The 14,249-nt window shown below is 42.0% G+C and overlaps 1 protein-coding gene across 1 annotated transcript in view; it reads right to left on the bottom strand.

Moving 5' to 3' along the window:
- The window catches only part of RPS6KA2 (ribosomal protein S6 kinase, 90kDa, polypeptide 2), a 174,675-nt gene that overhangs the window by 67,394 nt on the left and 93,032 nt on the right, over positions 1-14,249 (bottom strand). The window contains exons 4-6 of the mRNA XM_009329210.1: positions 8,009-8,089; positions 7,142-7,221; positions 3,894-4,000 (exon numbers count right to left, since the gene is read on the bottom strand). Coding sequence (XP_009327485.1) covers positions 3,894-4,000; positions 7,142-7,221; positions 8,009-8,089 — 268 coding nt within the window. The remainder of the gene's footprint in view (positions 1-3,893; positions 4,001-7,141; positions 7,222-8,008; positions 8,090-14,249) is intronic.

The raw sequence follows: 14,249 nt of genomic DNA, 5'->3' as shown, positions 1-14,249 counted from the left end.
AAAGGCAAAAATAAATATAAAAATCTGTGCATTCTCAGAAGGTAGAGTTACTTGTAAGTCACTCATACCCTTAAACCACAGCATAAGAGATAACATATGCATCATATACTACTTTATAATAAGTTCCTATTTTTCTAGTTCAGTATAGCCATATTTAATAGCTTGAACCTGCAGTTCTTAAACAGAAACATGCCTCACCACGTAACTCCACTGGTTTCAGTGTGACTGAACAGTACCTTGTTCCACAAGGGATGCCACTGAAACCACCAAGACAACTCCAGAAGAATTTGGCTGCAACAATTAAAGGGAAGAAGCATCTACTTGTTCTAAACAAGACTTTAACCAGAAAACTCAATTGCTTGCCCTTTTGAAGTAAGTACAGCCAACTTTGTAACAACTCCCAGAGTATATATTCTGCTTGCACTTAAAATTAAATCATAGCTTTGAATTGTTAATATGGATTTTTGCTCAGGGAATCTTAAAAAAATGCTGAACCTTAAATTTTAACGTACTGAGGGTTCTTTCAAGTGGTCTGAACAGTGTTATTTTCTAACTAGTCTTCTTTGACATAAACAATTCCAATGAACTTCCTTTTAGGATACTTACAGAGCTGACTGAAGCAATCTCAAACCTATTAGCAGTTACTTTTGGGAACTTCTGGAGGACAGCAAAAAGACTGAACAACGAAAGAAGGTCAAATGCAGTGCGTATCTTTTAACAAAGGGGGAGAGAGAGACAACTGGGAAATTACAAACTAATTCATTAATCTCCAGTTTTGCAAATCTGATAGAGTAAACCTTGTGCTCTAATCAGACTGGTAATGCTTCTCCTGAAGACAGGGGTGTAATTCTGCAGGAATTACAGGAGATATGGATCAAGAGAAACCAAAAGAGGGGAACGAGAATGACTGAACACTCAGAAAGACTGACTGGTGAAGAAGAGTTTGGTAGCTGGACTGTTTAGGGTACAGAAGAGAGGTCCGAGGACACGGACGTACTTGCAATCCCCTGAGGCTGATGCTGAGAGCAGAATGAACTGGCTGGGGAGTCTAGAAGGACAGGCCAAGGAGCAATGGCCTGCAACTGCAGCAAAGAAATTTCAAAGAAATTAGCTATTAGGAGCAACTTTCTAGATGTACAACTGGGGGAGCACTGCCAAGAGACCTCCTACGGAGGCCATGGAGTCTCCACCAGCTATTTTAACAATAGGTTAGCAACACATCTGTAATGACCTTGTTATATTTGACCGTTCTCAGAGGCAAGGGGAGGATGAGAACATCCTGGGATAGTCCTAAATTTCTTTTATCATCTTATTTAGAGAACTATCCTTTTCCAGATGTAACTTTAAAATATAGCACTTTTTTCCCTTCAGAATGAATTTTTTTTCTGCTGTACTTGTTTTTTACTCTAAACCTAAAGTTCCAGTGAAATCATAGGCTGTCATGCCCTGCTGTCCTAGGCATGGCTACACATAGGCTTTACACTTACAAAGTTATTTTTAAAGGATATGGTTTTCAATCAAACAGATGCCTTGATTTATCCCCAGGTACGAACTTCAGTTGTACCAGTCTGGGTGATTCCCTTTCCTGTACAACAATAGTTATATTCATGTACAGTAATTTTATACTATGACAGTTGCATCCAGATTCAACTGTACCACTGGTATCTATTTAACTAGACATCAAAGACCATAAACCATACATGCAAAAGTTAGGAAATAGCAGAATGAGGGCTGCCTCCTTAACTTTACACAGTGATCTCACTGTATAAAGGTCTTTAATTACATGATGATACTTTTTGTTTTCTTCCAGATAGCTCTTGCCTCAGTTGGCAGAACAGATAATATACTCAGGGATTTTAGCAGAGTGGTACAGTGAAGGGGGTGGCTGGCTGGTCTCAGCTCAGACGAAAATGCACAGAGAACTGGGTTCCATCTTTGCCTTTTCGACATCTTTCTGTGCGACAATGGCAAATTAGTGACACCTTCCTTTCTTAGGTGAGCTCTGATTTCTCAATTCACTGATCCCTGATTTGAGACACTGGAGTTTGGCCTGCAGAAGTTTTAAGTGATCTCACTCGCAGCTGAAGTCAGTGAGAGATGTGCTTTGAAATGCAAAGTGACACATAATGCTGAGAACTCTGAAAAATCAGGCTCTCAGTATCTCAAATACAGTGAATAGTTTTGACATACACGTAATTTTCCTCTCAGTTTGTAACTTCTCCTAAAGCAAAAAATTACGGCATGCGCCTATAAATGTAACAGCACCATGACTTATATTTGAATATACAGGCTCATATTTGGATACCTTCTAATAGCAGCTTCATATATCATGTGTTAGCTTGAAAAACAGCTTCATCTAACACCAGAAAGAAAAGCAGTACATGATTCATACTAACACTCACTAGAAACAAAGTTTAAAACTGAAAACCTGTAATTGGAGTTATTCTATTATGTACACGTACATATTACGTACATGTTTGTTGATGCTGAATGAATAAAATAGCAATTCAGAATGAAGCTGAAACCGAAGACCTGCTGGCGGACGATGCAACAGCACATGGCAGTGGCGGCTATGGTGTGACCGCTGCCTACCTGCAGTTCATATTGTATAACAAACTGGTACCTTTATCCTCCAGTGGTTTAATTTGGAGGATGACTTCCTGTATTTGCCAAGGACTCTGGTTTTCAGTTTTGGTTGCATAAACGGGCAAGACTGGAAATTTTGGTCACCTGCGAAAGGGTCTCTAGCCCAAAGGACTGAGAGCTCTGGTTACGTACATCTGTATGAATTCATATAGTACTACTGCTATTACTGTTGTAACCAAAACATAAAATTGAATTTAAAGTTTAAATCACATAGTACTGTGTTGTAGATAAATAGTCTCCCCCTCTTCAACTTCTCACCTACAAAATTCACCTTCCATTACTCTTGGTCTCTTATTTCGTCCATGAGTGTGAAAGCAACAGCACTCCATTTTAAAGAAAGAGCTGCATATTTTTGAACTTCACATTACAGAAGGAAAAGGCTGCTCTCCTGTTATACTTTGGGACTATAAACAACAGCCAAACAGACTGCTCTCAGTGGTCATCTTTTTTAGATGACGGTGACCATTACATTAAAAAGGCTGGTAACTTTGAAATGTTGTTCAGCCTGTTTTATTGGAGCCGACACAGAAGATGCAGGCAAAGCACCAGGCAAGTGGCACGGAATAAAAACAGTATCAAATCACTCCCAGTGATAGCACTGAGGGTGTAATTTAGTCTATTGACATACTGCAAAGAAAAAAGAGAAAGGAAAAACCTCCATAGCACCACATTAGGAATAGAAAATAGCTGCAAATATAAGAGGGAATAATTATTGGGAAAATATTTTGGATCATTAATAAAAGTGTTTTTAAAATCCTGATTATCGTGTGTCTCATGAGCTAATATGCACACTAGTTTTCAGAGATGCTCATTTACTTTAAATAATGGCTACAGTAAAACTGAACAGTGCCATGACATATTTTGTATGAGCTGGAAGTGGAGGTGCTTTGAGCGGTTTATACCACACCAAGGGGAAGGCCAGATTAAATGTTGCAAATGGAGAACAGTGCTACTGAAGTCAAAGGCACAGACATCTGAATCCTGCGTTGAGATCGGTCACTAAACTGAAGGCCAGGCACACAGAGGCCACAGCGTACTGGAACAGAGTTGAAGTATTTGGCCTCATGCTAAAATGATACAATAGGAAGACCCTACTCCTGATGGTGAGGGTCTCATGTGTGGAGTCTCACGTACAAGAAGGAAGGCAGAGCCTCTGGCACCTTTTGACTTACCAGCATGACAAGGAGCAGAAACAACCTAAAAGCCCACATATTTTCGTTTCGGTTCGTTCTTTCTGATTAACTTACTTTTCTGGTTTTAGATCCCTGTAAATAATTCCAAGACCATGGAGGTGGTCTAATGCCAAGGCCAGCTCAGCTAAGTAGAACTTGACATCCTCCTCTGTAAACATCACCTAGAGAGAAGGAAGAGAAGAACACGTCTATTTACTGGACAGTGGTGGGCTGGCTTGCATTAAACAGACATGGGGAAGGAATTGCCTAACTTGGGAATGCTGGAAGGACCATCATATCAGGTTCAATTTTCCATAATTTGTCTGAGCTCAGATTAACAATTTTTACCAGATTCTCCTCATAAAACAAAACTTGATCTCTTGAGTACTTCTGTTCCTTAAAACACGCTGCTCTCATTTGTCTGTTTGATCTGTTTAGATGACATCATGTCGCAATAAGATGAATAAGGTTCTAACTCCTTAGCCTTTGGAAATGAACGGCAAAATTCAATGTGTTCAGTGCAGCCCTTATTGCTTTCAAATCTCTTAATTTGCTAAAATCTTGGCATTTGGTTACCAAATTCCCACAAAATAATTTGGGGTAACCTCTCTGGGGAAGTGAAATGCTTCTTATTTTAGAAACCAAAACACATTTAGTTCCCAAACATGAGCAGGGACTCAGAGATGGATTTAAACCCCCGTGCGTCGAGGGTGCAAGGAATCTCAGTGCAGATGCCCTAAGCAATTATGCACTGTCTGACATCCAGGGCCTGATGAGGTCTAAACTGAGGGCAGTTGTTTCCTTTCTATAGCTGATACGGCTACTACTCACACTGAAAGTTCTGTTTTAAGTGGGAAGAAACTCCTGCAATCGAAAAAACGTTAAGCTCAGAAAAATTGAGCTAAGATGGCAAGAAACCCCTTTGGTTCAACTTTCATTATATCCCAGATGATATTAACTTCTCTTCAATTAAATTTCAGTATGTACAGCAATAATAATGCAGAAAGAGAGGTTGATATATTGCATACACAATTGTGAATATTATGTGTGACAGAAGTAAAATGATTCGGCTCAATAAAAATTTACATGTCATATGTAAATGTAAGTATCTACAGTAGAAGTTGCCGAGCTTATTTTTAAAATTAAGTCTCTGCTCTTGGAAAGGGGCAGCCACAATACTTGAGTGCTCTGAGAAGCTGCAGAAGGCTGAGAGCAAAAATAAAGGATTCAGAGAACAGATGTCACATAATTTAATTAAGAATATCACTGCAAAGGCTAGAAAGAAAAAGGATACACAGGCAAAAATTCTGACTAAAAATTGAATTGGTCTGAACATAAAAATTGCATTAGTTATCAAAATAAATTTAAATTATTTACAAGGTTTAAAATAAATAATGTAGGCAAGAGATGAAATCAATAGAATCAGAGAACATCTAATCTATACAGACACACCCAGCTGAAGTCAGACATCTCAGAAAGACAGAGCAAGAGCCAAGCTTTGCACGCACACATGCTGTAGTATAGAGGGTCTGACTGAAAGTTCACTGAAATCAATACCATTGTACCAAGTCCGTAATTAACAAATTGCAAGCAGTACAAGTTTTCCCATAAGGTCTTTCCTTGCGACACCTTGCCACTACTAAACAGCTGCGAAGTATAAGTAGACAAGATGAGCTGTAAACACTGAAAAAGAAGTATGTGTAAAAGGACTGTCAAGTTAAGAGGACTCGTTCTTGATAGTACAAAGCAGAGAAATCAAGAGATTGCATTGGAAAAGCTCTAAAGAAAATGTGAATTTTTAAAGTAGTACAAAATCCGAGCTGTTGCCTTTCACTTTCGAGTTCCCTAACTGTGCAGAATGTATAGCTGCCCTCTGTAGGCAAGAATCACTTTTTCTCTCTTCTCCCATGAAACTGGAGAGGCCCTTGCTAAGACAGCACGCTGTGTCACTGACAAAGCCTGATTTCATGGCGAACAGCAGAAGGATATTTTTATTTTCTTTAATCTTTTTCCACATATTAAAAATAACTGCTGCCATGTACTATGTACTTATACAAGTATCATTACTCGGCAGTGTAATTAACCTGTTGCTAATGTCTTCTCACATTAGCAAACAAGCCTTAAAAGCAAATACTTGGGCTCCCAAGCTGTGGTGCACACAGCAGCCTGCAGCATGTCACTGAACCAGGAATCAGATGGGAAAAAAAAAGCTAGAGAACTTTTGAATGGAAGTACTGTTTTCACAGCTTTTTTAGTCCATCAGTAACTCCCCAAATCAAGAAGAGCGAACACGGCTTCCTCTCAAGATGGCATTTGAAAGGTCCCTCTTTTATCTTTAAAGATTGTGTGTTAGGTGGTTGCTGGCATCCCTGGCCCCTTCCCAGCCTGGAAAGAGGCCAAGGGCTGGGGACATCATGTTGGTGACAGAGAACACCGGGGCACAGAGAAGCCCCTGGGGGTGGCAGGGCTGCCTCGCTGGAGCCTCCCATCCTGCCTGCAGGACTCTCTGAGGCTCCATGCAGGAGGATGCACTGCTCCAAGCAATGCAGACAGCTGGCTCGAAGGGGCATTTGGAGATGCAGGCAAGTGCTAAATGAACCTAGAAAACCTGCTGCTGCCGCTCTCTATGGGCATTAGCGAGACTCAAGTTTGGACCTTTTCCTAGCTGCCTTTTTCTCCCGCGGCAGCATCTTCCCGGGGCAGGAGCTGCGGAGGACAGGGAAGGATGGGAGCCCAGGAGGTGACGGAAGCAGAAGCTGCCCCCAGGCAGGCAGGAGGAGAGCCGGCGAGGGGTGTGACAGCCAACCTCCGAGCCCTGGGGTGGCGCGTGGCCTCCGACCTGCTCCCAGCCGCTGCTGCAGGAGACGGCTCTTTCCCCGCTCGCCGGCTGATGCCCCGCTGTCTGCACGCTTGCTGCAGGGGTCGGCCCCTGACCTGCGGCCATCTCTCCTTCCTGCTGGCAGCGGTTGTGATTTTCCAGCAGTTCTCTGCCCACGTCCTGGGCAAAATGTATGGAGGATTGGTTTCTCAGACTGTTTCTCATCACATCCAAGATATATTTTGTGAGCTATGAGTCTGGGGCTATTTTGCTATGGGAATGGCGTAGTAGTGGTACAGTTTTCTCCAACAGTGATGCTTACATGCTACCTGCCGCAGTACCTATGGCATAATTCAAATACAATTCTTAAGAACACACTTAAAGATGCAAGATGATACAGCTCTATTACATATATATAGCAGGCCATTTTTCATTCCCACCAACTTCATCTGAGTTCTGGAAATCAGGAGTCTTTCATTTCTAAAGTTAAAATCTATCAGCTTACCTCTTTGGAGAGTCTTGTGAAAAGGTCCCCTCCCCGCAGGAAATCTAGTATTAGATACAACTTTCCCTCTGTTTGAAATGCTGCATTAGAAAAGGATGGAGATGTTGGAAGTTTGAATCAAGATAAAGTCTCCAAATAATTAATCTTGTTGACTAGCAGTGTATCATTCATGCCGTTATCTTCCCTGTCATCTCAGCACTTTGAGAACAGAAAAATTTGTTTGCTATAGAACTAAGCAATTGAGCTTAAACTACGGGAAAAAATGGTATCAGCTGAGAGACAACGACGCATTACTAATATATTCTTTTCCTTGCTAAGCACCTATGAATTAATATTGCTTTCCATTGCACAAAATACCAGGAGTCACCGAGGGCGAGGCATAGAGAGAAACTCCCAGGTTTGTGTGAGGGGAGAGCCCGCACTATTCAAAATGTGGGGCTCCTTAGGGAGCTGGTGAGGCGAAGGAAGGCAACTCCAGCAAGACACCACATTCATATACACACATATGCAAATTTGGACTGGTGCTGATTATTAAAAATAGTTTTTATTTAGATTCTCTGGTTTTCTAAATTATACCTGACAGCAGGTGAGGGGGTTGGCAGATGTATACTCACCAGCTACCCCACCAGCACAATCTATCACGTTGGACTTCATGACAAATGTACTTTGATGGAGGAATGGCTAAAACCTACTTATACTGAAATTCTCCTTTAGCATAAATGAAGAATTTCACACAGGTAGCCCTATGATTTTGTTAGAGACGGAGTCATAAGTAGGCAGGGGTATCTGTACAAAATTATAACACATCTAGTTACAATTCCCCAACCAATTTAAGAACAAACATGAATTATATTTTATTATAGTTACCATAATGAAGCTTGACTATGAAAGGATGATTCACTTCTGCCAAAATATCTCTCTCCATTTTTGATCGTACCCGATCCCGAACTATAAAGAAAGAACAATAAGAACAGCGACATATTAAGAGGCAGCATGGTCACTGGATACAGTACTGGAATGAGGTTCAGGCAGTTTGGATTCTGCTTCTCACTCTGCTGATGGCTTGTGGTGTGACCTTTGGCAAATCATGCCACTCTCTGGTGTCCCCTTTTTCTGCCTGTCTTGTCTATGCAAGGAGTAAGCTCTTCAGGAAGGCACCCTGTCCTCCTCTGCAGAGAACTGCCCTAACTAAACGGACTACAGTATTACAAACAACAGGAATGTGATTATGCTTTGCAAAAGAGAATGTTAATGTGAAAATTAAAACTATATAAAATTAATAACACTATCTCATTTAAGATTAAACAGAATGTACCAGTCCCAGAGCTTGTCGGGTTAACCTTGTGCAAATTAACTTTTTGCATTGTGCTGATGCTAGCAGCGTTTATGAGATATCACTGAATAGCACTCTCTGGAAGCAATTTATACGAAATATTTTTAGCTTCCAATAAACCACCCAAACAATCAGTAATAAAGAAAAAAGGCTGATTAAAAATAGTAAAAAACTATTTTTACATGTAGAGATAAATTATTGTGTGATAGCAGTGAGAAAAAAAACTTTTTGCGGTTGAGATGAATAGAGAGTAAGAGAAAAAATAGTTACAGAGGTGAGCTCGGTTCAAACTAATAAAAACTGACACTGAAGATTTCATAGCAAAAACATTTAGCAGAATGTTCAGACACTGAGGAGGATTCAAGTCCTCACATTATCAGCTCTTGATCTTACAGATTCATTTTTCAGTCAATCACAATTTTACTAATTCCATAACGAAAGCATTGAAATTTTCTTCTTTCTCTGCGTTACACAATGCCAATATACTTTTCAGCTGAAAGCATCTACAAGGAATGTTATGAGACTATTTTAGGTGGTAAAGCCTGAGATCTCAGTGAGATTCTGTCATCCCCTGCATGTGTCGTGGATCTGCTGAGAAGCCGAGTACTCTCAGCATCCAAGTAATGAACATGCCACGATGAAACCACATATTCTGTTGCTGTACTTCAAAAATTGATCCACAGAACTAGGTCCAAAACAGCCGATCTGAAAACCATAAATAGGAGTGGAGGGACATTTTGATTTCTTGCTATTTTGATGCTTTACTTAGGTCAATAGCGACGTAAGCTTTACTAGCTCACTCAACCCGAGCTACCTTGTGGGTAAAAATCAAGACAAAGGGAATCTCAGAATCTTAATCTTACCTCATGAGTAAAAATCACACATCATACACTCACAAAATGTTTAGCCTACGTGAAGGCAGCGTATTTTTCATGCTGTAGATCAGCGATGCTCCCAGGCAAGAATTCTTGTTGGACAGGTGGACGTTGCTGAACACTCTATGTGGGATATTTCCCATTAATTTCCCATTAAGCTTGGTTAGATAGCGTAATAACGTACTTCTCTGCACTGAGAACAGGCTGGCAGAACGGCAGCGCGCCCTCCTGCTCCATCCTTTCGACCTCTGAACAGGTAAAGGCACAGCTGTCCGGCCAGGCGCTGTGCCGAAGCCCCCTGCGCCGTGCCCTGCTCACTGCTGTGGTGGCACTGCTGTGGTGATTACAGGCTGTGGACCTGTCAGGCCGCCACGTCACCCTCCTCCCCACACGTATACAGCATGCCTGGAGGCACAGAGACATTAAAGAAAAGGCTGTGTCACCACAGAAAACACCTCATTCTCCAGAGCCATGGCCCCGTAACCGCTCTGAACCTAGTCTCCTCCAAAGCTTCTCTAATCACCACCTTCACAGTGGCTGCCAAAAAAGATCACTGGAACCTGTAATCAGGATTACAGCTTGGCACACGAGTTGGTGACCTGCCCTGCCCATCTTCCAGCACCAAACACTGCCTGATTTAAATGCTTTGAGGGCAGGAGGTACATAGGCCCAGAATTTTATGCAGCCCTACCACCAAAGAACATATTAATCATATTCTCTAGAAAGGCAAATCCACTTGCTTTCTCCCACTTTATTTTTCTTACCCTATTACTTCCATATGCCTGGGCTGTGCCTGATTTTAACCTCCAAAGTAGCCTCCCTAGAGGCATCTACCTGCTTGCACCAGCTTATGTACCACAGGGCACTGTCAGAGTTAGTTATTGTACTGTATGCTGCACATCCATTGTCACGATATTTAATAAATATGCAAGGTTGAATACCTTCTCCGTTGTGGTTTATTATTGATTCTGTCATAGCAGGAGGGAAGATTTATTTTGCCTTATTCCAGATACACCTAGGAATTCCCCTGCTCTTCCACCCTCTTGTATTTTTGTGACTGGGACAATGTGGGTCTGAAATGCATAAGGAAGGGTTTTAAGAAGAGATGGCACTTTGACATAACATTTCAACAGCATGAGGCTCTGTCTCTCTCTGACTCCTCTGTCATCTTCCAGGTATGGTGAGTGGAAAAGTGCCTCTCCTGCACTTCGGAGATTTTTTCTAGTATTCAGTGGTCCCAGTCTGCTCTGCTGAGGGAGTCTCCGTTCTAGTTCTTACATCCTGGCAGTCAGATAATTAGATTAATTTGCTCAAGCATGATCTGAATTAGTTTTGGCTGCTTATTCAGCTTGCTAGATCCTGGCTACAGAGGGACTCCTCCAGCAGTACAGGGAGAGATGGACAGGGTCTGATTAGCTGCTGCAGTGCCAGAGATGATGAGGCCTGAACATGAAAGATACTTGCTTCTACGCAGGTGACCAAGCAAACATACGTGTTTCCAAAATGACTGGATCACTGACAAGGACCTGTTTCTATGGATTCCTTTCTGAGTGAAGCCCTTTTCTCTGATGGTCTTATCAAAGAGCTGCAAAACCAGCACTGGAGCTCAGTAGCCTCAGGGAAGATGACTGAGCGGCTCAGTTCAGCACTGCTCAGCACAGGGCTGGGCTCTCCCGGCACAGGTTCCTGCCTGGTGCTGTGGAACAGCCTCTCCTACCCACCCCTTGGTAATGACAAGGGGGGTACACCAAAGGCACAGAGGAAAGCACAAATAACTCGGCTCCCCCGTCCTCATTTTGACCACTTGCAGGGGTCTCTGCAGCACACAGAGTGGGGAACGCAGGTGGCTTGGGCAGGTAATACACCAGATGTTTACCTCTATCATTAAAATGCTCATTGGAAATAGTGCTCACCTGCTAAACTCTTGCCCTTTCTACCCAGTGTTGAATTTGGTTTGAAAGGTGGGGTTTGCCACTTATCTTTAAATTATATGTCAGACAAAGGCAGAGAGCATAACCCGGAGCAATGAGCACACAGTTATGAAGATTGTTTGCATGATCTTGGACAAATTAGCTATCCCTGAAATAATCCCTGGTGTCACGAGACAGAAGAGATCAGACTGGTGGAGCCTGTAACAGCAGAGGAAGCACCTGCTACCCTGAAATAAAAACAGTTCCCATTTCCAGGTATTAATGTGATATAAAAGAGAAGGGGAGGCAGCTGAGGATACATGCAAATAAATAGAGCTTATCCACTTCAGTCTGTCTAGCTCTAAACATCAAAGAGGAGGATGTTACTGCTTACTTTATTTAACACTGAATGCTTAAGGAGAGGGTTTTATTTAAGGAATGAATTTTTACTTCTTGGGCTGTTTTAATTTTAATAACCATGAAGTACAGAAGGGAAAGGGCAAAAGAGAAAAGTATATTCAGAGCATCTTCCAAGGAGAGAAAAAAAGTTCCTTCGCAATAACAGACTAGCTGTATATTTTCTGAATAAGAAAATAAAACCATAATCCTGCTTCCCTCTCTGAAGCTCTCATGATATCAACTTTGATTGAGATTTAAATATGGAAATAAAAATTAAATTTCAGCCAATTAACTTCTTGTCCATATGTCTCACTTAAAAACTAAGAGTCAGTGCATCTTTAAGCTATGTACACTGTCAAATAACGATGATCTAGGGACAACCCTTGATGTACATGCAATGACATTATATCAGTTTAGCAGCATGTTGAGCCAACCCAAGGAGAACTTTAATTAGTGAAACCATGGCCTACAGGAGTTGTAAAGGGAGAATTTATAGAAGAGACACTAATTTATTCACTGTAATACTGATTAAAATTTATAGCTAATTCACCATAAGGGGAAAGTAACTTGTCATATACCTAGTGACTGAATAGCTGAGCTGAAGTCACAGCTCTGTGAAGTTAAACACTGTTCAGTCACTGGTTTCAGTGGAGCCAGAGTATTGCTTCTGGGATCTCTTTGGCCAAAGAATAACTTCCAAACATTTTTATCTAATAGTACCCTTCTCACTGCTGCCCAAAGTAATTCTTAGTTCTACCAGAAGAAAATTATCCTGAAGCTATTTTCTAAATTCGTGTGTAATACTTTGCTGGTCTTTTCTCTGTCTTCAGACTTACCTGGAGTAAAAGTTGATGTTTCTACTTCAAAAGAAGTGATTTTCAATTTAACTTGCAGTGCAGTTTTGGTTTTTGCATATAGATTTGGCGTTACAAGCTTGTATAAGCTAACACATACATCAAACTTAAATTGGTATTAATTCAATTTTCAAGTGTCAAATAAAAATGAAATAGCTTTCCCTTCTGCCCTCCTCCCTGGGCGGAAACCCCCCTGGTGCTCCGCGTGTGTCCCACACCACGCTTCTCTTGGTGCCAGCGGGATCCTGTCAGGGCACGGACACTTTAAGTTAGTGCTCCCGTGACTGATACCATTTTTCACTTATGGCTTTCCTCTTTAAAAGGTTTTTGTAGAGAAAGATCCAGCAAGGGAGCACATCTTACAGACATCTTAATGGACTGCCTTAGCTAAGGGCACTGAGCTGCAAATCAGCCTTGATAAACAGCAAAATCCTCAATGCAGTGAAACCTGTCTCAGGCTCACCCACGGGAGGAACCACGGCATGGTGCATCAGGGCTAAGAGACAGGAGCCGAGACGTATGTCTACGAGGAAGACCAGTGCGGAGCAAGGGAGAGCATCTGCCTCCATCCTGCCTGCTTTGGGGATCAGCAACAGTGCAGGGAGCCGGGCTTTGGCTGCCCCTGCAGATGGTGTGGAGACATATGCGATATGTTCCTACTTCCTCCATAGGTGCCGAACTTGGGTGTTGCTCTCACCTCTGTTGGTCAACAGCATGGGGAGCCAGAGTCTCGTGGGCGAAATATTTTCTGTACACGTTAGCTGAGGTCCAGCACAATTCTGCTTTGCTCATGACCACAGCCGTTTGCCTGTTCATGCACTGTGAATGTCTCTGACGTACTGATGCAGCCTCGCAAATACAAGCAAAGCACTTGGATGCTCCGATACACTTGTAGAAATATTTAAATGACTTCTAGCCTAAATCCTGTTTTAAAAGGGGGATGGAGATAGATTTTGTGAGCTCTGCAAGGCATCTAAAGCTGAAGAACAGTTCTACCACTCTTCAGTAGCACTAAAGTGGTAACTCTTATATTTTGTAAGTTGTTGTTAGGTGTATAGATCCTTTTATAACTCTAGTCCCAATGTGAATACCTGCCGGCTGCCTTGAGGCGCAGGAGCCTGGTCCCTCCCCAGAGTCCTCTGGAGGTGGCTCAGGGCAGGACCTGGTGCTCTGGTTGCCTCTCAGAGTGGGCCAGTCTTTCTCCACTGATTTTGGAGGAAAAACCAAAGGAGGACAGAGGACACCAACCTTCTTGGTGTCACCAGGCTGAAATTGGCATTTGAACACTTAATTTTTTTTTTTTTAACTAGGAATGGGTTGTCAGACAATGGGTTTAGTGCCTCAGTGACTTGTCCTTATGGCCTTTTGTCCTTTTTGACAATTTTGCCTGAAGTGCTGCTTAATCCCTTGGACCTGCAACACCAGGGAGAGAAACCCCCTGCGTGTCTGACACCAGCAACTGCCCCTTTCAGAAAGCTGTTCTCGCGGGAAGATACACACAGAAAATACACAAATAATATCAAAGGTTTCACAATCTGCTCAGAGATGTTTGGCAAAAAGCATTATTGATTATAAATGATTTGCCCGTCCCTACCTTTCAAAATGACCTTTCGGTAAGAAATGTCCCTGCTCAGCCAGGAGCGGAGCACTAATTAATCAACAAAGCAAGAAAAGAGTGAGTTAGAAACTATGTTAACTTAATTAAAGCACCATCAAAAAATATTGGTAGCAGGAGAA

The sequence above is a fragment of the Pygoscelis adeliae genome, unplaced genomic scaffold (assembly GCF_000699105.1).
Source record: "Pygoscelis adeliae isolate BGI_AS28 unplaced genomic scaffold, ASM69910v1 Scaffold77, whole genome shotgun sequence".
In the NCBI taxonomy this organism is placed as follows: domain Eukaryota; kingdom Metazoa; phylum Chordata; class Aves; order Sphenisciformes; family Spheniscidae; genus Pygoscelis; species Pygoscelis adeliae.
Note: the sequence above shows the minus strand (reverse complement) of the source record. Positions and strands in the feature narration are given on the sequence as shown.